Source organism: Notolabrus celidotus, chromosome 11 (genome assembly GCF_009762535.1).
Source record: "Notolabrus celidotus isolate fNotCel1 chromosome 11, fNotCel1.pri, whole genome shotgun sequence".
Taxonomy (NCBI): Eukaryota; Metazoa; Chordata; class Actinopteri; order Labriformes; family Labridae; genus Notolabrus; species Notolabrus celidotus.
Window position 1 is genome coordinate 15,492,741 of NC_048282.1, and position 21,855 is coordinate 15,514,595.

The 21,855-nt window shown below is 38.5% G+C and overlaps 1 protein-coding gene across 2 annotated transcripts; it reads left to right on the top strand.

Annotated features, from left to right (window-relative positions):
• The first annotated feature begins 11,593 nt into the window (after nucleotides 1-11,593).
• Nucleotides 11,594-21,015, top strand: edn3b (endothelin 3b). Of its 2 annotated transcripts, XM_034696291.1 has the most exons (5): nucleotides 11,594-11,981; nucleotides 12,089-12,287; nucleotides 17,403-17,555; nucleotides 18,691-18,738; nucleotides 19,595-19,645. In XM_034696291.1, the coding sequence occupies exons 1-4, from the start codon at nucleotides 11,903-11,905 to the stop codon at nucleotides 18,728-18,730; spliced, it is 471 nt and encodes a 156-aa protein (XP_034552182.1). In that variant the 5' UTR covers nucleotides 11,594-11,902; the 3' UTR covers nucleotides 18,731-18,738; nucleotides 19,595-19,645. The 2 variants fall into 2 exon arrangements, with proteins under 2 accessions (XP_034552182.1, XP_034552181.1); XM_034696290.1 differs by lacking the exon at nucleotides 18,691-18,738 and having other exon boundaries at nucleotides 19,595-21,015.
• Nucleotides 21,016-21,855: the final 840 nt, after the last annotated feature.

A 21,855-nucleotide genomic window follows, 5' to 3' on the forward strand; every position in this document is an offset into this window, starting at 1 on the left:
CAATCGACCATACTTTAGACTCTGACCTAAATAATCACAACAGGCTGGGATTAAGAGGGCTTTAAAATGAACTGAATGTATGGTTTGGCCAGCAACTGAAGACAAGGCTTCTCAACAGTCTGTAATAGGAGTGCTTTACCAGATGAGCCAGTACCCAACATTGAAACCTCACTACACAGACAAGGCAATGAGACTGTTCATGGAATTTATAGCTGTCATAAAACCTACTGATTTTCTAATAAGCTCTGACATATACTGTGAGAGTTTGGGAATACTTTATTTAAAACAGATGGCATTAGTTTCCAAATCAGCTGTGTATGTCAGGACTATGGCTGGATGAAATAAACAATAATGACATTGAAGCAAGTGAAACATCAAACTATAGGACCGACAGATTACCTGTTCTCCATAAATACTGAAGTCACAAAGAAACTTAAGGCTGTTGCAGAATCCAAACCAAAGGTTTAACATCTCAGCTGCTCACAGTCTTCTGCTACACTAAGAACATTACAGCCAAAGAAAAAATGCCCCTATTTTTAAACAAACTCTACTCATATTTTTGCTTTAAAGCTACATAATTACAGTGTCTTCAAAAAAATTAACACAATTCCTTTCCCAGGGGTTTTCATTGGCATCATCACCCCAAAATTACTTACTCTATTTTCAATTTTATTGCTTTACATTTCATAGCGGTTTAGTTCTTAGAAAATATTGTTTACTGCATGTCTCTCACATCTCAGCCTCCACAGAATTTCTAATCATGATTGGTTCAACTGAAGGTGCCAATCAGGGGTCAACCCTTCAGCAAGCCTTTATTTTAGACAGATTTCCTGTATTAGTGTTTGTGCTGCAGCTCTTGGTTTGGCAGTTATCCCTGCGGAGGATTTTTTATCAGTCTCTGGCAGCAGCTGTACCTTCTATGCTTATAATTTTGGCTTACCACATGTTATATATGATATATTTTTGTCCTTTTGCAGCACTAAATCCTCCATGTTAACCAGTGTCTTGGAATGGATATTGTTTTTGAGATCAAGCCATGGGATTGTCTTAAACATGTCTTCAGTCTTGTGTTTACAATGAATTGGAAGTAAAATTCCAACTCTACTTCCCAGTGAACATTGTCAATTTGAAATCCAAAAGTTCACTTTTGTCTTTGACAATCTGTCTTTTATAGGGTTGGTTGTTCCAGTGCAGATTTCACTATAGTTTTAGTTTCGCATAAATCTTAATCGCACCTCTAACTCACAAAATCCTTCAGGTGAAACATTTTTGTGAGGCTGATAGGCATCAGTCACTGTGCACAAAATGTTTTTGACAGTGACCACAGATCAAGAAATCTGTGGATCCAGAGGCATCAGCTATTACTAGCATGGCCCCCTTCAAGCTAAAGTGTGAAAATCCTCACCTCAGAGTGATGTTCTGTTTGGTGAAAAGTTCAACTCAGTCAAAGATCTCAATGGTCAAACCAAGTCTAACTGCAGGAAACACATTTACATCCACTCCATGAGTGAAAACCGTCATCTTAAGGGGTAAATGGACTGTGTTTATATATTATATATATACCCAAATGGCTTTAACATTACATGTCACATTTATACATTCCCACCACATTCATACACTGATGTCAGAGGCTGATATGTAGAGCCCATCAATTCTGATTAATCCCATTCACACATCTGTGGCACAGCACAGCAGATTCAAGGTTAAGTGTCTCGTCCGAGGACACTTTGGCATTTTGACAACCCCTGACCTTTTGATTGACAGATAGCTGACCAGACCACTGCAACCACACTTTGCCTGTCCATCTGTTTTTCTCAATACCTTGACAGACAAAATAGCTGCTTTTAACCTGACTGTAAACTTTAAATGGATGTAGTATCCACGTCACCCATCTGTTTCTGAAGCGTTGTTTTGAAGCCTATCGTCGGCTGGTTCCAAATTGGAAATGCTGAACTCAACCTAACCTCTGTCCTTCTTGTGTGAGGCAAAGATGCAGGCTTTGAGCCTCCTCGCCAACTGCTACAGTGTTCCCGCCTGTCAGTCAAGTCAAGTCAAGTCAAGTCAGCCTCTCATTATGGAAAACTCGTAATCTTACTGTTTTCTAAACAGCTGCAATATGAAAAAAATCCTCCCACGTACAAAAGAGAAATGAGTTATCCAGACTACACTTGTTTTTTGTACCAGGCTGTAAACATGTTAATTCCTGCTTTAAAGATCTTCTTTTTTGAATTGGTTTGTATGTGGTTTCCGGTACTTCCGGAGCCAGCCTCAAGCGAACACTGGAGGAACTGCAGTTTTAACACTTCTGCATTGGCTTCAATTCTCGTGGCCGCAGTTTGCCGTTTGATTTTAACACAAATCTCCAGACTGACATGCCATCCCTGACCACCCCTTTGGACACACCTTATATAAGTTTGAAGATTAATTGTTGTAATGTGGCTCCATAAAAAGAAACTGACAGTTTTACTGATTTAACTGAACAGGATTTAAGAGGAGGGAAATGAAGAAAGAGATTGTGCAGACGTTTTTTCTAAACTGAATAAAAGTCTTCATGGAACTATTAGTGACTCTACATCCCAGAGGAAAATGTTACTGCTCAAGGCTTTCTCATCTAAGTCTCTGGAGACAAAATTGAGATTCTTACTTCAGCCTCATTCAAGTTTCAAATTGTTCTCATTCGTTTCTCATTAGTGTCTCCTAAAATTCACTAGGAGAAATAGTTGAGACCATGACACGAGTCTTATTTGAGACTTAAATGAGAGATCTCATTAATGGCTGATTTTCTTCTCTTTTTTAAAAAATATATTTTGGCCTTTTTGCCTTTACTTGATAGGACAGCTGAAGAGAGACAGGAAATATGGGGAGTAGTGAGCGGGGGAAGACATGCAGGAAATTGTTGATTGGCCGGGAATCGAACCCACTACCCTTGCGACGAAGACTGTAGCCTCTGTATGCAGGGCGCTTAGACCGCTAGGTCACCAGCACCCAAAAGAATCCACCCCTTTAATTGTAATAATCTGGCTAAATCTGGTCAGCCCTTCTGTGGCCCATATTTTAAATAAATGGTCTGTCATACCGGGTATGAAATCTCTATCTTTTGCAATTCCTCTCAAATCCACTAAATCTTTGTGAAGTTGTTTTGTTCCAAACAGACTTGTAAAGGAATGACCAGACTGTAAAGTCAAAGAAGAGATCATTTGACATCTAAATAGCTGATCTTGCAAGTGGTTCAAATGTTTTAATGAGAATTGTAAGTTTGTGGACAATTACATTGAAATCTTAATTTTGCAGGGCATTATAAATGTTCATGAAAAGATGGGCTCAGGCTCTTTCTTTGCTCCATCTGAGCTCAACTTGAGACACAAAAACTGAGTCTGACAAAAACAAATGGATGAGGTTAGATTGAGACAATTGAGAGAGCTCCCTGATTTCTCCAACCTGAGCTCAAAAGGAGTCACAACACTTGAGAAATACCTGAGAATCATATCAGATTCTGACCAGATCTCCTTTTGAACTGAAAGGGAGACTAAGCTGAAACTTTTTGCATTTTTTTTTTCTGGAGGCAAGAATGAGAAACAGGAGACATAAGCTATAGTCTCATTTTGCTTTCAAACAGATCTTATTGTTGTCTAGGAGACATCAATGAAACACTTTTGAGATCTCCTCTCTAAATTTATTTTCCTATGGGATTTTCTTTCTCTCCTTGACTTTACATCTTTATCAGATTCACATAGAAGGGCTGGTTATGGACTAGTGTTAGAGTTAGTTGTCTCTCAATTGTGGTCAGCAGTTTTGATCTCAAACTCATACATTGAACTCTCCTACTGAACACAAATTGCTGTACTGGTGGGCAGCCTAACACTCAGCATGGCATTCTCTGCATTATGTGTATGAATGGGTGTGGAAAAGGGGGAATGTAGTGTAACAGTATTTTCAGTAGCCTTGTCAAAGGACAACAAAAGCACAACATAAGTGCTGTCGATTTACTATAAAGATAATTTTACATAACTGTTACTCCCATCCATTTCACACAGGCTTACATCTCTGCAGCCTCTGAGATGTTAATGCCACTTGTTTATTGTTTCTGCACTCCATAGCTCAGTAGCTCCATGGCACCATGGGGTAATGAGTCCTAAAATCCCCAGGCTTGCACACCCAAAATGTTTTTTAATAAAACATAAGAAGATGCCAAGATAAACATGAACCAAGTAGCAGCTGAAGTCCTCCTGAAATGTATTACATTCCCAGTTGTCTCCCAGTTAAGCCCAGAATAGACCCACTGCATTGAGTTTCCCTCTGTTAAGTGGATTAAGGGTGGCTGCAATCAGCACTCACACAGATGTTGGCATGCAGAAAGTGAACATACAGTACATGTGTTGTCCTGTGAACCATATGTCTGACTATTTAGTCAAGAAAAAATAACAACAGAAAGGAAAAACTAATAAGTAAACCACATATTTCCTGTCGGGAAAACTTGGCATCTCAGGGTAAATAATGGCCTTGCTAATGAACACAAGGGAAACCACTTAAGCCATGAAACGCATTGCATAATGCAGCAAGATTAAAGCGTGAGAGGTATAATTAAATGAGGCCTAACTTTCACACCTCATTCCATTTTTATGACATGAGTCTCTGCCAAATTCTTGGATCCAACTTATTTCATCACATGTAATGATCAGATTCATAAGGCAAGCTTCTTCCACAGAAACACCCAAAACGACACATTGAGTGCATGAGTGCATCATGTAATTGTTAGAACCACATGCAGTTTACTTTTTCTGACTGAACAACTCGGGTCAGGAGTAAGAAAACAGAATATGGTCTTCATTTATGTGGAATTTCTCTCTGTTTCTCAGCTTGAGGATTGTGCCAGAGATTTGGGGTATGGCACAAAACCTTCGCCTGGGGGAATTTGGGAAGGAACCAGAGGGCAGTGGTGAGTCAAACAGATCTAGCTTTTAGGGAATACTGGATACCTCTGGAGCAAAAGTACAAATCCAGGACAGATCGTGTGCAAAAATGCCAGACTGTAAAACAATACAGTATGAACAGTATGTGAGATTTAAGATGAGCATACCAAGGTATCTAAATAAAAATCTTCCAATGAGTGTATGGATTTGTTGAAGTGCATGTGTGTACCTTAAGCTCAGCTGGAGAGACCTAATCTTTTCATACAAATATTCACATTAAAACAGATTTCCATCCTACATCTATTTGTTCATCTTAGGAGAATTATTTCCACAAGAGTTGAAAAATATTACAGTCACGCGAGAACATTACAGAAGTATGAACAGATTAACAGGTTTCCTCTGTACAGGTTTTTACTGCAGTCTGCTGTTTGATAGTAATGATCGCCCCGGGAGGCAACGAAAAGCAAGAGGAAATTGGGGTTGGAGGCTCACTGAGGTATGTTTGTTTTCATAATAGTGATCTGTAATGAGCTGTAGATACACCCTGGTAAAATCTCCTGCTGACCTGTCGTCAGTATGTATGCACAAATATCCATCATATTCCCAGAAGAGCAGCCACATGATGTGACTATGCAGTCTTTGTGCGTTCATGAACTTTGCACGTCAAGCTTAGTGGTTTAATTAAAAGAAAGGATAAATTAGTTTGAGTAAAATTGTATTATTCTTAGCAAGATTCTGAATTTGTTTCTTTGACATAACATGAGCGTGCTCCAAACTTTTATAATGTCCCTTTGAAATGTTCACCTTGGAGTGCCAGGAGCGAGGCTGGGCATGCTTTTCACTGAAATCTGATTGGCTTGTTATATGCGGTTGCAAATCAGTCACTGTCTGCCTGATGTCTTTATCTCACATACATCACCTTAGACTTTGCCTTGTGCTGCCCTGCCAGTCCTGAAATGCAGCCATCATTAGTTTTTTTGCTCGTTTCACAATCTATTTTCCTCCAGAAGCACATAGTAAATTCTACCACAGTCAACAACATTCCACAGTTTGGATCTTTGAAGAGAAACACCTTTGTTCTCTTGGATTTACCATCCGTCTGCATGGCCTCTTCTTCCTCAATTGCTGGCAGACATGTTGGTATGTCTTAGGTATTGAGCATCATGCAGGAGCAGGTTGAAGTTCTACCTCATCCGTCTATAACAATTAGATTAAAATCTCTGTAGTCCTAATGTTGACAGTCAACATCAGAATCAAAGGCAAAACGCCCAGACTGTAGTTCTGGATTCATTCTTTGTGCAAGGTAAAGGGTAGCACACCTGCTCTACAGCAAAATGCAGCCGAGTAGTTGATCATACATTTACACACAGAGGATCCTGTATGTGAAGAGGGAGGAAAGTGAAAACGCTCCCATAAGTCCCTGGATCAAAAATTAGCCATGGATTCAAGCTAAATGCATGCACAAAAACACAGATATCTGTACAATCTGATTGTTACCATTTGTCACAATGAAGACTGTCAGACAATCACAACAAAAGTAAACGTTTATTCGCTATCAAAACAGAACTGCCACCATTGAAGTGAATTGTAATAAACTATAATGGCTAAATAAACTTTTTTATGGGACACTTCAAACAAAAATAACTCGTGGTGAGGGCATGTTTGTAATGTAGAGAATGAGCGTAGTTCCTGAACGTAAACATACACAGTAAAATCATTAACTGTAATTGCTTGCAAATAGAGACATTCTCATAGCATAATCACTATCATATGCAACATATACATTACTTCAAATGTAAAAAAAGTTCATGCTAAGTTCAATGACCTTGTATGTTCAATTGATGTTTCTTCAATTTGGTTTTAACACACTGGAACATATAACTCCTCTAACTTTTTAGATGTGTCTCAACCCCTTTAATCCCCAAATTTTCTCTGACATATCCTTAGTTATCAAAATTATAATCATCCAGCTCCCACACATTCAAAACTCTGTTGCTAACAGTTCCCAGTAATGCATTTAGAATGCTTTATTATACTAGTGTTACCATTGACTGTATATTAAAGCTCCTGTGAGGTACTTCCAGTTTGTGTTGATTTTGGCGCCCCCTGTAGACAAAGTGGAACCTCTTATATCTTTGCTGATTTTGTCCTGTACATGCGTAAGTTGTAATTCTGAACAAGGAAATCTCGTTCTGCTGTCTTCTATGAGTCAAATGTGCCACTCATTGAAAATCTTTTCCCAAAAAGGTTTATTTGGTCTGACACAGTGTGTTATTGTTAGACAGTTCTTGAAATTAGACCAGTGTTTTTTCCTTTTTTACCTTGAAATGTCAACAACAAACCTCCTGCTGGCTGCCTCTCAGACAACCCCTGTTGTCTGACAGGTTGTCCTGCCCCTTGCTTTTGTAGTCAAGTATGTCAAGATAAAAATGGAAATAACAATGGTCTATTTACAGGAGCTGTCTAACTTTAAGAAACCTTCCCATCAAAAACGTTATTTTGGCTAGGTAAAGTTAATTACCTTGTCTAGATACTAAAATAACTAAAGATAAATACTCAATCATTATTTATGGTGTCAAAGAAACATTGATATTAATTTCAGTATGTTTCTCAGCCAGCTAAAATCTCCTCGCCTTTAATGGACATCGCACATTCATCTCCCCCCATTGTGAGGTGTGAAGCAAAACTACATCCAAAATGGGCACTGACATATTGCGCAGGTGGAAACAAGGCACAGAAGTAATCTGGCTGGTGGAGCTGCCGAACTCACTCACTCCCCTTCCGCTAACCAACTAACTTGCTGTTAAAATGTCAAAGACCCTTCACGTGAATAAAGTCCACAGCAGCACAGATTCTTGTGGTTATTTGAAGCAGACACTCATGGTTATGGCAAGTTAAATGAGTTTTCTCTCACCATTCTTCCTCTGCTCTCTTAATCTAGTGCAGAATGCGTCAGCAGAGCGGTCAATCATCTTTGAAAAACAAGCATAAATGAAAACTAAACGTCTCCAGAGAATGTTTCATCATTCATAACGAGAAAGTGGAATTCAAGACCTTTACTGAAGTTCCCTCAGGTGGGTATTGTCCACAGCAGAGCAAATTCCTGTGTGAGTTTGAGGCAGACACTCATGGCTTTGGAAAGTTCAATGACTCTTATTTTAGTGTTTGTTACGTTTTCTCTCACTATTCCTGCTAATCCTGTACAGAGCATTTGTCAACAGAGCTGTCAATCATGTCACATCCCCTCTTTTTAAAATCAAATAACTAATTGGAAAAAAAAACTCTGAAAAATGATCCTGGACATAAGTTAGCAGAATAAGAACTAAATACAATGACAGAAATTAAAATCGAGAAAATCATTTTTGGCGTGTAATTTAATTTTAGAGTTTTACCTCTGTTCTATCTGTTACTGTGGAGGAGGCAGGTTTATGACCTACTGTGTATTGCAGCCAGTCAGCAATGGGAGCTTTAAATGGTTTTGCTTGACAGTCAGTGAACACTTATGACATTAATTTCAGTATACATGCTATGGTGTTGAAACAATCATACCGTAACTTTGGTGTAATGTGAAATTGTACTTTAGTGCATCATTATTGTCTTGTGTATAAATGAGATATGTTCTGATGAATATTTTGAATCACAAGGGGTGAACCTTTCTGATAGTTTTAAATTTTGGGAATAAGAGGAGGACACATCTGACAAATATCCCAATCAGGTACAGTGTATGTCCAGTTAAGCTGTCTGATTCACTCCAAACTTTTTATAGAGATGCCCCTCCCTGGGATCTAGCCTAGGTTTCTACATGTACTAATATTTCTGAGTCAAGCAGATTGTATTTTTTAACGCATTTATGCCTTAATTTGGACAGTAGATGGAGCAGAAAACCAGGGGCTGCTCACTTGAGAATCACAGCCTCTGGACATGGGGCACGCCACTGAACCACTGGGCCAATCTGTCACCCCATTTCTGAACCAATTTGAAATGTAATGATTAGACATGTTAACCTCTTAAAAAGAGACCCTCAGACCTGCCTCAATATTTCATGAAGTGGTTTTCCAACATACATAATGAAACCAGAGTCTGCTTTTTCTCGAAGGCACTCTTTCTTTGTCAGGAATCCATTAGGGAAATTTGCCAAGTGGTAATTGTAAACTTTGAACATCTATAGCTAAGATTAATCACTTTATCCAGCTGAGGTTTGGCATCAACTTAAAGGTCAATTACAAAATCCCATATTACACTTATTGTATGGTTTGCCAGTTTAATTCCCCATAGAAAATGGTGAGAAAACAACATGAGAAACCTGGGTCAGTGACCTACAAAAGTTCTAATCAAAATCATGAAAAAAAAAAATGGCCGGGCCCTTTCAGTCCAAACCACAGTTTAGGTGAACAACATCACATTGGCACTGAGACAAGGAAGATTTCAGAGGAAGTTACCGGGACAGAATCTTCCTCCAAAGGGAGGCTTATTGGATACACTACTTGCAGGCAGGATGAGTTTGGGGATTTCATTTGCTTGTTTTCAAAAGTACAGACAATCTGTGTTGTTTATCCTTTTTTATTCAGAAATTCGTATCTTATGACACTGCCTGGGGAAGTTGTGGCTCCCCCTGTTGGGACCCTTTCTTTCTTTCTTTCTTTCTTTCTTTCTTTCTTTCTTTCTTTCTTTCTTTCTTTCTTAGGATCCCCATTATCACAAACAAAGATTCTGATTGCTCAAAACTCCATAACCTTGGTGGCTATTCTCGATAGCAAATGTTACGCCAGGGACAACCTGATCACACATATAAATCAAATCAGTCCACAGAAAAGAGTCTGGCACATTGCACCTCTGCTTGCTGACTCTGAGGGAAAAACTGTAGTTTCTGCTCTGCGTTCTCAATCGGTAGACTAAATACCATGAGGGATATTTTCAGTATTACATGCTGTCTTGCAATATAGGTAATGGCAGCATAACTGGTGAGTTCATCTCAATGTTTAAACTTGACATTTGCCTAATTTATTATTTAAAAATGTGTTCACTGCAAAGCCTCAAGAAGAGAAGGGGCTAAATGAGGACAGAAATGTCTTCATAAATAGTCCTGCAGAAGTCCCGTTGTATAACCTGACCTTCAATGGAAATGTTCAGATAATTGTAAATTATAACCAATTAGGAAGATCATCTTATAACTTGACGGGACTTTAAATGTTCTGTTTAAATGATCTGATCCTACAAGGGGGCTGATATGAATCCATTTATGTGGAAGCACTACCGACAGTGGAAACAGGGGAGGTTATGCTGCTTATTTTTTTTAGATCATTTTCAAATCAATAAAATCATCTCAACATCAATATTTTCTATCAACATGGTTCAATCTAGCTGAGTAATAAGGGGTACAATGTATAGTGAACAGGTGATTATAGGAATTAGAGTCCCAACAGGATGGGCGGGACTATGATGCAAAGCAGAGAGGTCTTGTCTCCTTTTGTGTCTGAGACCTGCTCACCCTGTTAGGATTCCAATTCATATAATCACATCTTCATTATATATATATTACCCCTAACTTACAACTGTATGTCTGACCTTTTTTAATGAAAACACTTAAATGAGTTATATTCATGTGGAGGAAAAAGCAATCCTCCTGTGTGGCATGCAGCTCTGTGTGTAGCTAGCCTGAAAGTGTATTTGTCCAGATTTGTAGGATTAGAAACTTAAATCTGTCACTCTGCACCCAAAGAGTAATAATGGTTCAGTTTTTCTGGGCTGGGCAACTTTTGCTTGAGTGGATTCTTAAAACTATGTGGGCATCAGCTGGTTTTAAGAACATATGAAAGGTCCGTAAACAGGCGTTAGAGCATTTCCTCTGGGTCATAGTAACATGGACTAGAGCATCTCCAATAAAGTTTCATTGTCAGGGCATGTTGTGCCTTCGGGCAAGGTTTAGTAATCCTTAATTTGGCTCTTATGTAACAAAGAGGTGTTAACAATGTGAAGGCAAGATTTCCTTTACGCAACATACTTTCGGAGTGTCTAGATTTATTATAAAGTACGTGTGTGTGAAGAAAAAGAAAGTCATGTTGCATTTATCATTAAATAGTTCCAATAGTGTATGTTCGTGTTTGTGTATGTTGTTCAAAAAGCACTAAACACTCAGAAAATGGACACACACCGAACCTGTTATTACCCATTAAAGCACTTAAAAGCACTGAGAGGTCAACCAATTAGCCTGCAGGGGTTGAGCTTTGCCTCAATTTTGTTCCTTTTAAAGGGCACTCCAAGGCTCATAACCATGTTTGTTACCACTGTTTGACCACCACCTTTCACCATGTTTTAACATGCAAAGATTAATGCAAGAGGGGGTTTTTGCTGGTCCCCAGGGGAAATGGCTGTGTATATCCTGTAGTTTGAGAAGTAAATTACAATAACACATAAATGATGATGGAAATACACTCTGCTTGGTACAGTTGGATTGATGAGAATATAATAATGAATGACCCTGGAGTCCATGGTAATAAAAGCAGTGAAAATAGATATTTTTTACGTTTTTACCACAAGACAAGAATCATGCACTGACAGGAACACATGAGGGGTAATTCATTTCAGAGCAGTGGTGCTGCTGTCTTACTCAAAGGGGTGTTGTAGGAGGTGTGGGCGTGTACCCAAGACTCTCCAAATCCCTACACCTTTGATTGGGGCTTTTTAGTTGGCGTAGGGACTTTGAGGAGCATCACTGGCTTGAGTTTATTTGAACAGTTCACAGCGCTATTTTTTCACGTGAAACTGCAGTTTCATCTCACATTTTTCTGCAAGGTGCGAGATGGATTTATGACAGCTGCGAGGAACTGTGCAGGAAACATCCTCTGATCCGTTATTTGACGCCCGTACCATAGCTCTAAGATGGACTTTACACGGACATCTATCCTGAAGTTCATAGATTTTCAGTCGATGCTAGAGGGAGATTAATCTGACACGTGCGCAGCATCCTCATCAGGTTATGATTTTCTCAGGGAATGTCTGACATGGAAAGGATACTATCCGTCCCCGCGAGAGTCATGATTTTGCAAATACTGGCAGTGATTCTCTTAAAAGGTATGCTTGGTGCGAGTTGCATTGAAATGTTTGTATTTTACGCATTTGGTCATATTTTATTTTGTATTATGAAAACAATTTCAAACATGTTTCTTGTGCAAAACAAGGTGTGTTGACATCCGAGAACACCCACGGAGGTCTCCCAGACTCCGACAGGGTGTCCGGCTCCGGAGGACCAGCAGGCTCACATCTGGCTCAGGCAACAGGAGCAAAGTCTAGACCCAAGCGCTGCACTTGTTACTCCTACAAGGATAAAGAGTGCGTCTACTACTGTCACCTGGACATCATCTGGATCAACACTCCCGAGTAAGACTTATTTTTCATAATGGAAGTATCTTTTAATCTCAAATGGAATAATCCTCCAAAAAATAAATACTTTTGAAAAAGAAAAAGAAAAACATAGACGGGCCGGTTTATGCTTTATGTAACTCCAATCGGAGCCGTGCACTTTTACAATACATAGTAACAAGTTCTACCTGGTGTGTTGCCCCGAGGCGTCAGGCTCTAAATGCTGTCACGGTTCAATTGAGTGCAAGCCCATCATTAAGTAAACCCAGAGCAAGGTCAAAGTTTTACATCAGATTGATGTCCTATTGCTGCATTTCAAGTTAATGTAAAAATGACTTATATTCTAAGAAGAATCTAATAGATATTCTTGTGTCTCTTGAATCAAACAACACGAGTTGTATAACCATTTTGGGTTACACCTTGGTGACTCAAAGTGCTTCTTACACTATCACAAAAATCATACCGATAAGTTTGAATACATTCTAAATGCATGCTCAATTTCAGTCTTTCCTCCAAGCACGCATAACTTTGTTGGGCTGATAGGAGGAAAAATCACCAGTCACGCCTTATTAGTATTATTGCTATTTCGCGCAGTTGTATAATATAGGTGTAACTTTCAGAGAGCACTCTACTCATGAGCTATGAGTGGTGAGTGTATTAGATATCTCCAGCTTTTAATCATTTGTGTGGAGTTTGTGAAGATGAATGTAAAGAGAACAGAGAGAATCTGTCATGCAAAGCTAATGGCTTGCGTGGGCTGGGAAACAAAAGGCCACTTCTTGATTTCCTTAATGGTGGATTAGACTCAACTTAAGTGCTCCTGTCATTACCCACTTAAAATTGATTTGCTCAAGAGGAGTTTTCTAGTGATTAAGCTTGTACCACAATATAACTTCTGTTTTGTGGTGTAAATTAGATTTATTCTTACAGCTTTTGGTCTGTTTTAAAACTGAGCCCAAACGTTTTCCATTACAAGACACCACAAATGACTCAAAGCTCCAAATCAAAACAAAAGTTACCTTGTGACAGTTCAATAAAAAGCCTAAAGTCTAGACTATATTCGCTGTTATATTCAGAAACCCAACTTTAATCCACCATGAGCAAACACTTGGAAATGTGGTTGGAAAGAACTGCCTCTTAACATGAAACATCAAGCAAAATCAGATTCATTGGTCTACAACCATCTGCTGTGGCTGGATGAGCTGGGGAAGTGGGATAGAGGCTGAGACAGGCAGAACTAGAAAAACACTATAATATAGGGACATAATGATTGCATCATGGTAGAGGCAACCTCGAAACCATAGGCTTTGGTATAACAACATTATATGCTTCTGGGAGCTCTAAGACAGCTTTCTAGGGCTCCTTTTGTAACCTGTGCTGTGGTAAACATCTCTGGCCAGGACTTCCTTTCCCATGCATTGTTTATTACGGGAGTACTAGGGCCAGGGACAATAAAAACATGAGATGATGTTTTTTTTTCATTATGCACTTTGAAAGGAAAGTCAAACTGTCAAGCATAAAGTAAACATTTTAAGAAAAAAGTCCAAATTAAATTTCAGGAAAAAAGGTAGAATTCATTTATCAGAAAAAGGTCCAAATACAAATTTTGAGGGGGAAAAAATTGTGGTAGTGAAGTGGTGACATCACACTTCCACATAATGTCACTTTCAGGCAGGAACCTTGCATCTCCAAATCTCTTACTTGCCAGGAAGTAAAAAAAAAAAAGGTGGACTTCACATAACTGAACACCGAATGAGATTCATTCACAAGCTTTTTCAATGCTTTTCATCTGAAACATTTTAGAAGCCTACTGGCACATAAAAGGAGATCAACAGTATTGAATAATGCAAAAAAATTAAATGAAATATTGGGTCAAGAGGTTTCTGCCTGACACCCATGATAAGATGTTTCCGGGTCAAAGCTGCAACCACGTCTTGTATATTCAATATGCTGTACTGTAGTACTGTGTTCCTCACTGTTTTTTTTTACAGAGCTGAAACTTAAAAGACGTCGGTTAGTATTTTTTTCCAGTATCAATGTGATGGTAAAGAGAGGATGATATTACTGAAGTTGATCATTTCAGTTACATTCTTTAAGAACTGAAAACAAAACTTATCTGAAGTTCCCTGAAGTAAGCATGAAGCTATAGGCTAAACTATAAACATATGCTAGTTACTTATGTATCATACACCGATATGAGTGACATTTAAACACAAAGTTACCATAATGTTACAGATGGCTGCTGTAAGAAACATTATTATTGTGTAAACAATCAGATCACATACAGTCCATGTCCAGTTCTTCTCCCTCAGCTGATGCATGCAGGTCCCGTTATCAAATGATGGATGGGGCTGCTATATGTAACCCAGCTGCTCACTTTATAAAATGTGCTGAATTTTAAGGTCGGTGTACAAAAAAATCAAGAAGAAAGACAAAATAATGAAAACTTGTGTTTGTCAACAACATCAATTTGCCCATGTATGATTAGCTGAAGTAGCGTCTTGTTCTTGTTCAAATCTTTATAGTGTTGGATGACAGACTGCACAGATAGGGACATTACATGTTGCATTTCTACATGCTTACCATTTGGTTTGATAATGAATTGGCTTTTTATTTGCATGTAATCTGACAGGTAGAGGAGAGGAGAGCAAGAGTTTATGTATGCCAGCTCTACCTTCTGAGCTAATCTAGCACTCCTGCAATGTAGATGTCAAAAGATATTAATCATAGCAAAATCCGACTAACAATACCTATGGTTACCTGCACAGTTTTTCATGAAGTCAATTCTAATAATGTATCAATTAGAGACTCCAACTTCACTGCTTACATGAACAATAAATAAAGTTATCTAATTATGAAGTTGGTGTACATGCATCAAGCTTTTAATTTGAACAAAACCATTATGAGCATCTCAGAGTTTTCCACCAGTTTAATGTGCCAGAAATAACAAAAGAAACTGTTCCATCTGCTTGTTTCTGTTGTTAGCAAAAACTTTAGTCGCTGCCTCATGGATCGTGTTACAAATAAAGTAAAAGAACCACCCCCTTCCCCGCTGTTTTCACTGCACCCCTCTACATATTGTTTTTCCAGTTGCCCCTTCGACAAGCACCAGAAAATGTATTCTGCTCCTCTCCTCCTGTTTAACCTCTTTGATCTAGCAAGATGTTCAACAATCCAGAGATCTTTAAATTCTCAAAAAAAATAAATGTTTATGACTATAGACCAGTTTTATCAGTGACCACAATGTCTCTCACCATTCCAGCAATAATAAAAGCACAAACTCGTCACGTCATGTGTCGCAGACCTGCGCAGTAAGAATAACTTACCCAACCAGGAAGAAATGAGTGGATCAAGTGTTAACATGAACGTGATTCCAAATAACAACATGAACCATCCCTTTATTAAATTAAATTTCTTTCTGAATTTAAGTGTGACCATGAAGCATTTCCATCCTGATCAGCCTATTTTTCCATTTATTATTAGTGGTATTATTAGGGCTAATTTAAACATAGCTAATGGGTACCAGGATTGCGTGAGGTGGATTGCGCTCCACCCCTTTAACTCTCCAGAGTGTTTGCCTTTGCACAGCCATCGCTTTCTGAAACAACAGTGGATAATATTACTCATACTTCAGAGCACCTCTGATACATAAATCCCCCCTGTGCCTACAGATTCTTTATTCAATGCAGAATCGGTAAATCGTTTAGGGTGAAGGTGATTTAGATGAGCGGTCCTGGGACCCCCTAACCCAGCCATGTTTTGATCACCTAAAGCCTGAGGCCAGTTCTGGCCAGAGGACACCTGCTGAGTTGTGTTTGCTTTTCGTGTGATGACCTTGTCATGACAAGTAAACATTACTGTCTGTCACAATTACAGAGAAAAGTAGCTGTTTTTCGTAAGTTTGGCCTAGGCATAGTGTCTTGAACTTGTGGCCTAGCATACCGCAGATTTGTAGCGATACCTCAAAATATATATCTTCCAACACCTCCTTGTTTTCTTGTATCTGTTTGCCACCTCTTATAACCACATATTAAACTCCTTGGCAAGACAGTAGGAAAGCATTCTTTCTTTCTCTGTCTTCTTGTTCCAAGACTGCTTTGGGCTGTTTCAGATAAACAGAGCACTTTAGCAAGTTGAGACAAATTGACATAGTTTAAAGTCTGACTGGTTAATTTAATTGTACCACAACATTAATATGGAAGCATCAAGTGTGTTTTTAGAATGTTATATGTGCACTATGGCAGAAGATAAAGTTACAAAGTAAACTGTCAGTTTCTTTAGGTCCAGTTTCATAAATTATCAGTACACAAAAGGCCACAACCTTGGCTCCATAGCTACTTATTATTGATGCAAAATACTTAAACAACAAGTATTTTAAAGAGTACTTATTGTACAGGATTTTTACTTCTCCCTTACCCTTGGATTGTTGTTTGTCATACATGAAGACAGTGATTGTACTAATTGCAGCTACTTGAGACTGAACAGGTATGGGATTGAAAGATGTTTAAGCCCTGAAGTCAAACAGGAGACAGGCTGCAGAATAAAGAAAACACAGTAGAAGAGAATGGTGGAATTTCAGCAACACTATATCAGAGGTACCCAGAAACAGATGATGAAAAAGGAGGCACTGGTGCCAACCTGATACTCATAAGTATCAACAGACACTGGTGTCCAGATGGCAGGAGTGAGGTGTATGCAGTTGAGTGTTCAGTGATGGGTTCTTTGACATTATAACCATGACTTATTGAGTTCTATTTCAAGGTCATGATTCAACTATCATGGCCTTCTGTGGCCACCAAAAAAAAAATGAAAAGATGCGAAACATGTGTGTAGTGAAACCTTACCTGATCCTGAAACAAAACCCAACAATGTTTATTCAAGCTTTTCAGAAGGGACCTTTAGCACAGATTGTGATGAATCACTTAGCAATAATATGCCTTTTGTTGAAATCTAAACTGCTTTAGCATGTGATCTATTCAGCTTTTATAAACTATGTTGTAGACAAGTCAGTCATGTCCATATTTGATCCTGGAAAAACGTACACAATCTAATATTTACTGTGATGACTAAGTGGCATTTATCTCCCATTGTTTCTACTACTGATGGTTGTCTCTGTTTGTTTAATTTTTTTAGGCGCACAGTGCCTTATGGAATATCGAGCTACAGGGGAACACAGCGAATCAGACGTGATGCTGGCACACAAGCACCTGCAAGTGAGGGAGCCCAGCGCTGCATCTGTGCTACACCAGACTCAGATTCTGAGTGCAAAAACTTTTGTCTGTCAAGGTCAGTACAATGCTCTTTCTGTAGAATTATTTCAAATCTCAACACCAAGCATGATTTCTAACGGTTACTAAACACTGATCATGGGTAGTTTGGGGCACTTTCACTGCACCGAAACCCCAAGAGTCCAAAGATTAGTTTTTAAATTCTCTCAAGAATCTGGATCATAAGTTTTATTCCAGGACAAATACTGAGCAGAATTTCCCTCATATAGTATAATGTGTACAGATATGTCAAATCTTTCATACACATAAGATATCCAAATAAGCTCCCATGCCATATCTTCAAATGCATGGACTAAAAGATATTGAACTGATGTGAGAAATTTGACGTGTGTGATATTCAAACTACAACATCAGTCATCTTGTAAAAATATCTTTACACCATATTCTGACAGTATTAAAGTGTTCCTATTCTGGAGATCAGATGTGCTCAAGATATGAAGTTTTACAATGCTGTGGTTGGAAAATATTCAGTATGGATTTCATCATTTATGAGTAATACTTTGAAAGATATACAGACAGAAAGATCTCTAGATTCGGGGGTATTTTGTGCAGTGTTCGAGTTGCTATATCAAAAGAGTTTTGTGTACATTATGTGGTCACCATGTAAATTTAATTAAACTGTTAACATTGGACTGTTGTTGGAGTATTTAAAGTATGTGTTCGCAATCTAGTGAGTGTGTTTTAAGAGTATTAATTAAAAGCAAAGTCACACAAAGTGATTTTAGGTAGTGCAATAAAAATGAAGCAGTCTGGCATCTGCTCGATTGAAAAACACCTTGAACATAGTGCAGAAAAAAATGAATTTTTGATGTGTCAGAGCAACAGTCTGGTTATTAATACCATGGGAAACATTTTTGTCTATATTTTATTACTTACCCCTCTCAAAGACAAAAGATAAGTATGTCCCTGATTTGAAAGAAGTTTAAGTTGTATCAACTTAAAATATCAAACAGTATTGCAACAAAGTACTAAAATTCAACAAGTACAAAAAAACAGGATTTAATCCTGAATTGAATATATACAAAGAGTGGTGACAGTAATATTATACAAAGACTAATCTAATGGTTTCAGACCTGCGGACATATCGATTATGGTACTATTGCTTGTTTTTATCTTTTTCCAACCAACTACAGATTCCACGATAGTACACCATGGTTATGGGATTCCAAATAAATAGCAAGGTAATGAAATAGCAAAAACACAAATGAATAATATACTAAAATACTGACCCAAGAACCAATACTGTACCGGGTTCCTCACTTTCAGCAGTACTTAGAAATAGGTAAAAGAAATAGTGCTGTCATAATGATGTATGGAGCTGTGTAATCTAGTATTTTCAGGGTATTTAATTTACTTTAAAAAATATAGTGTGTTGCTTTTCAAGATGATATTTCTCAGTGATTTCTCTTTGGGATTCTCCTGTCTTTACTTTATAGTTTTATTCAATCACTGAACTTTTCCTTGAAGGGCTTGTGCCCATCAGAGATGTTTTTTGTGCTGGCAGCGCCTAATACCTAGATTCCAGAGTGCTTCTCGCCCTTACTGTTGCCAGGTTACAAAATGTGTCTTGCAACACACTGGCTTAACTTTGTAGAGACCATTGAGTCTGTTTTAAATTGCTCTGTTGGTTCAATATCTGCTCAAATCAAATTAAAAGGGTCGCCGCACGGCAATAGCAGTTGCTCAAGACCTGGAAATAATTATCACATGAAATTGAGTCTGGGTAAATGAGATTGATCATTTGTGGTTTCCCCTCCACCACAGTTGTTTAAAAACTTAATATTGAAAGTTCTGTCACCTCTTTATTCTGATTGGTAGTTTAAGGAGAAGACTGAGTGCCATAAACTGCGGGACAAGGAACAACTGATGCTGAGGTGACTTTTGGCTGAGGAGGCTGAGGGTGAAAAATGCTGAACTGGATTGGTTGTGTGGAAAATAGACTCCACCAGTGCAACACAAACAACAACAACAAAAAAATGCTGTCAATGGACTCAGGCCCTAACTTATCGTATTAAATGGTTCATGTTCTTCTTTCAGCCATCTCCAGAACGTGCCTGTTAGGAGTCTCCACAGAGTCCCTGGTCCTGGATGACAGCTTGACTCTCCTCCATCTTTTGCTGCTGTCCTTGCAGGGAATGGATCCTTTCCTCTTCCAGCCCTTCACTCTCTGTTTGGCATCCTTGCCTCCACAGGCACACTCATGTTTAAGGAAAGAGTTAGGGAGCTTGACACTGTCGACATTCCTCAGCATCATAACTCTTGGAGCAAGTTCCATCAGGCCGAGTGATTTCAAGAACTCTTCTGAAAATTTGATGCAGATCCCTGGAGGCCATCCGCTCATTTCTCGTTCCCCACTGAGAGCAGCATGAGGATTACTCTTGCCATAAAAGTAGTAGCCATTGACCTCTGTCAAGCTTGATCAGACAAACCCTTCATCCTAACAGATGGTTGTGGACTACCTTTGACTCTCCCTCTTGAAACAATGAGATCAGCTTATATCAGTCTGCAAAGGACAGCAAAGACATTTCAAAAGTTGGAAACCTATAAGTACCATTAAGCTATGATGATGGATGAAAACTGTGGTGTATTGACTTCTTAAGTAGCAAAACATAGCAATAAAAGAGGGGAAGCATTTCACCACCACTTCTATGGAGGCATATTATTGATCTTTTGTTTCTGAGACAATTTACAATCGATCTGGAAAACATTCATAACCTTTTTGCATATTTTGTTCATATCACTTCTCAAAGATGTATGTTTACCATTTGTGCTCTTTGTAATCCATCAAACAGTCAAGCTCATTGATCTTTTACCTCACCGCCACTGACTTAGATCTGCTTTATAGAAACTGTGTACCACATTTATAATAGACCATCTCTCACAAAACAGTCTGAAAACTCAGATGGTTCTGTAAACTGTGTATGTGTGCATGTGTGAGTGACTACAGAAATTATTAGATGTTGGACTGAGTGCCATGGAATTGTCGGGGGCATGCATGGAGAGTAATCAGACACTGTTTTGGTCTTGGTATTTATTGGATGTATTCACAATATGAAAAAAGGAGTAATGCCAGCTGATTCTATGTCAGCGAATGAATTGACAGAGAAACAGTTTTGCAAATTACATCTGCCCAGTCAGTTTAATAGGATGCAGAATAAAATTGAAATCATGTTGCCAAAGGCCTTAACTGACTATGGTAACAGTGCGACCAATTCCATGAATCTTTGCTACTTAAATTATAACACAACATGCAATAATCTGTAACACTTTAGTGATTGTGTCACCTGCTGCTGGGTAATCTCACCGACCAGTGTTTGAACCTTTTCAGTTTCTCTTGGCCTCCATCCCTCCATCTCACTATCCTCCTTATTAATGACTCTTTTGACTGCTGCTTAACTAAATATATTTAGGTATTTATCATATAAAGATGTTGACACCTTATATAATGTTTCACTTTATAACAGACAGAGTTCCTCTGTCTCAATAAAAACGTAAGATACAAAACATTTTGAGTGAATACTCCTTTGTGTCCCACCAAACCAAACTGTAACCAAATCATTTGAACTGAAAACAAAAGGAAAACAAAGTTGGGTTGGGCTCCATGTGGTCACTACACATACTGTATTTTCTCCCATCATATTCATAGGGCAGCCATTTTCCACTGACCTCACACTGAGAACTGCTTTTATTACGTTGTAGTGCTGTGTTTTGAGGATGTAAGGTCAAACAATTTAGGAATTCTGACCTTTATTATCATTTCACCATCTCCTGATTGATAACTGGAGAGACAATAGACAGTGGGAAGCTTCATATTTTATAACCTATGAGTTCCTATTAGACAACATCTAATGCCAATGTTGCAGTTAGGCAGTAAGTAGATGAGTGCTAACATCTGCTCTCAAAGTTTTGATGTGTAGACAAAACATAGATTGCAATCTATCAAGCGTTCTACTGAGGAAGGTATTGAGTGCCAAATTTGGCTTTTGTCTAACTGTATCAAATGTGAATTTTTTTTACAAAGTAAAGCTGCATAGTAAAGTGAAATTTAGGATGAGAACCAATTCATGTCTGGGCTATGTTTCCTAGGCAAAAATCACACCAATCAAGACCAAAAGGAGATTTTGTCCATATTCTCACTTGTTTTATTGGGACTCCTGTCCTCCTAAAATAATATCTGTTCAGTTTCTGAGTAAGCCCCATGTGAGCCCTGTGTGAGTTCTCTAATACTTCACACAGCTGTCTCATTCTTAGATTTCAGAGGAATGAAGAATGAGATTAGTACCGGTTCAAATTTGTCT

Excerpts from the sequence above, each read along its gene's own strand:
- edn3b (XM_034696290.1), top strand. The coding sequence starts at position 11,903 with ATGTCTGACATGGAAAGGATACTATCCGTCCCCGCGAGAGTCATGATT. Across the intron at positions 11,982-12,088 it reads GGCAGTGATTCTCTTAAAAG|GTGTGTTGACATCCGAGAAC; the intron begins GTATGCTTGGTG and ends GTGCAAAACAAG. Across the intron at positions 17,556-19,594 it reads AAAAACTTTTGTCTGTCAAG|CCATCTCCAGAACGTGCCTG; the intron begins GTCAGTACAATG and ends TTCTTCTTTCAG.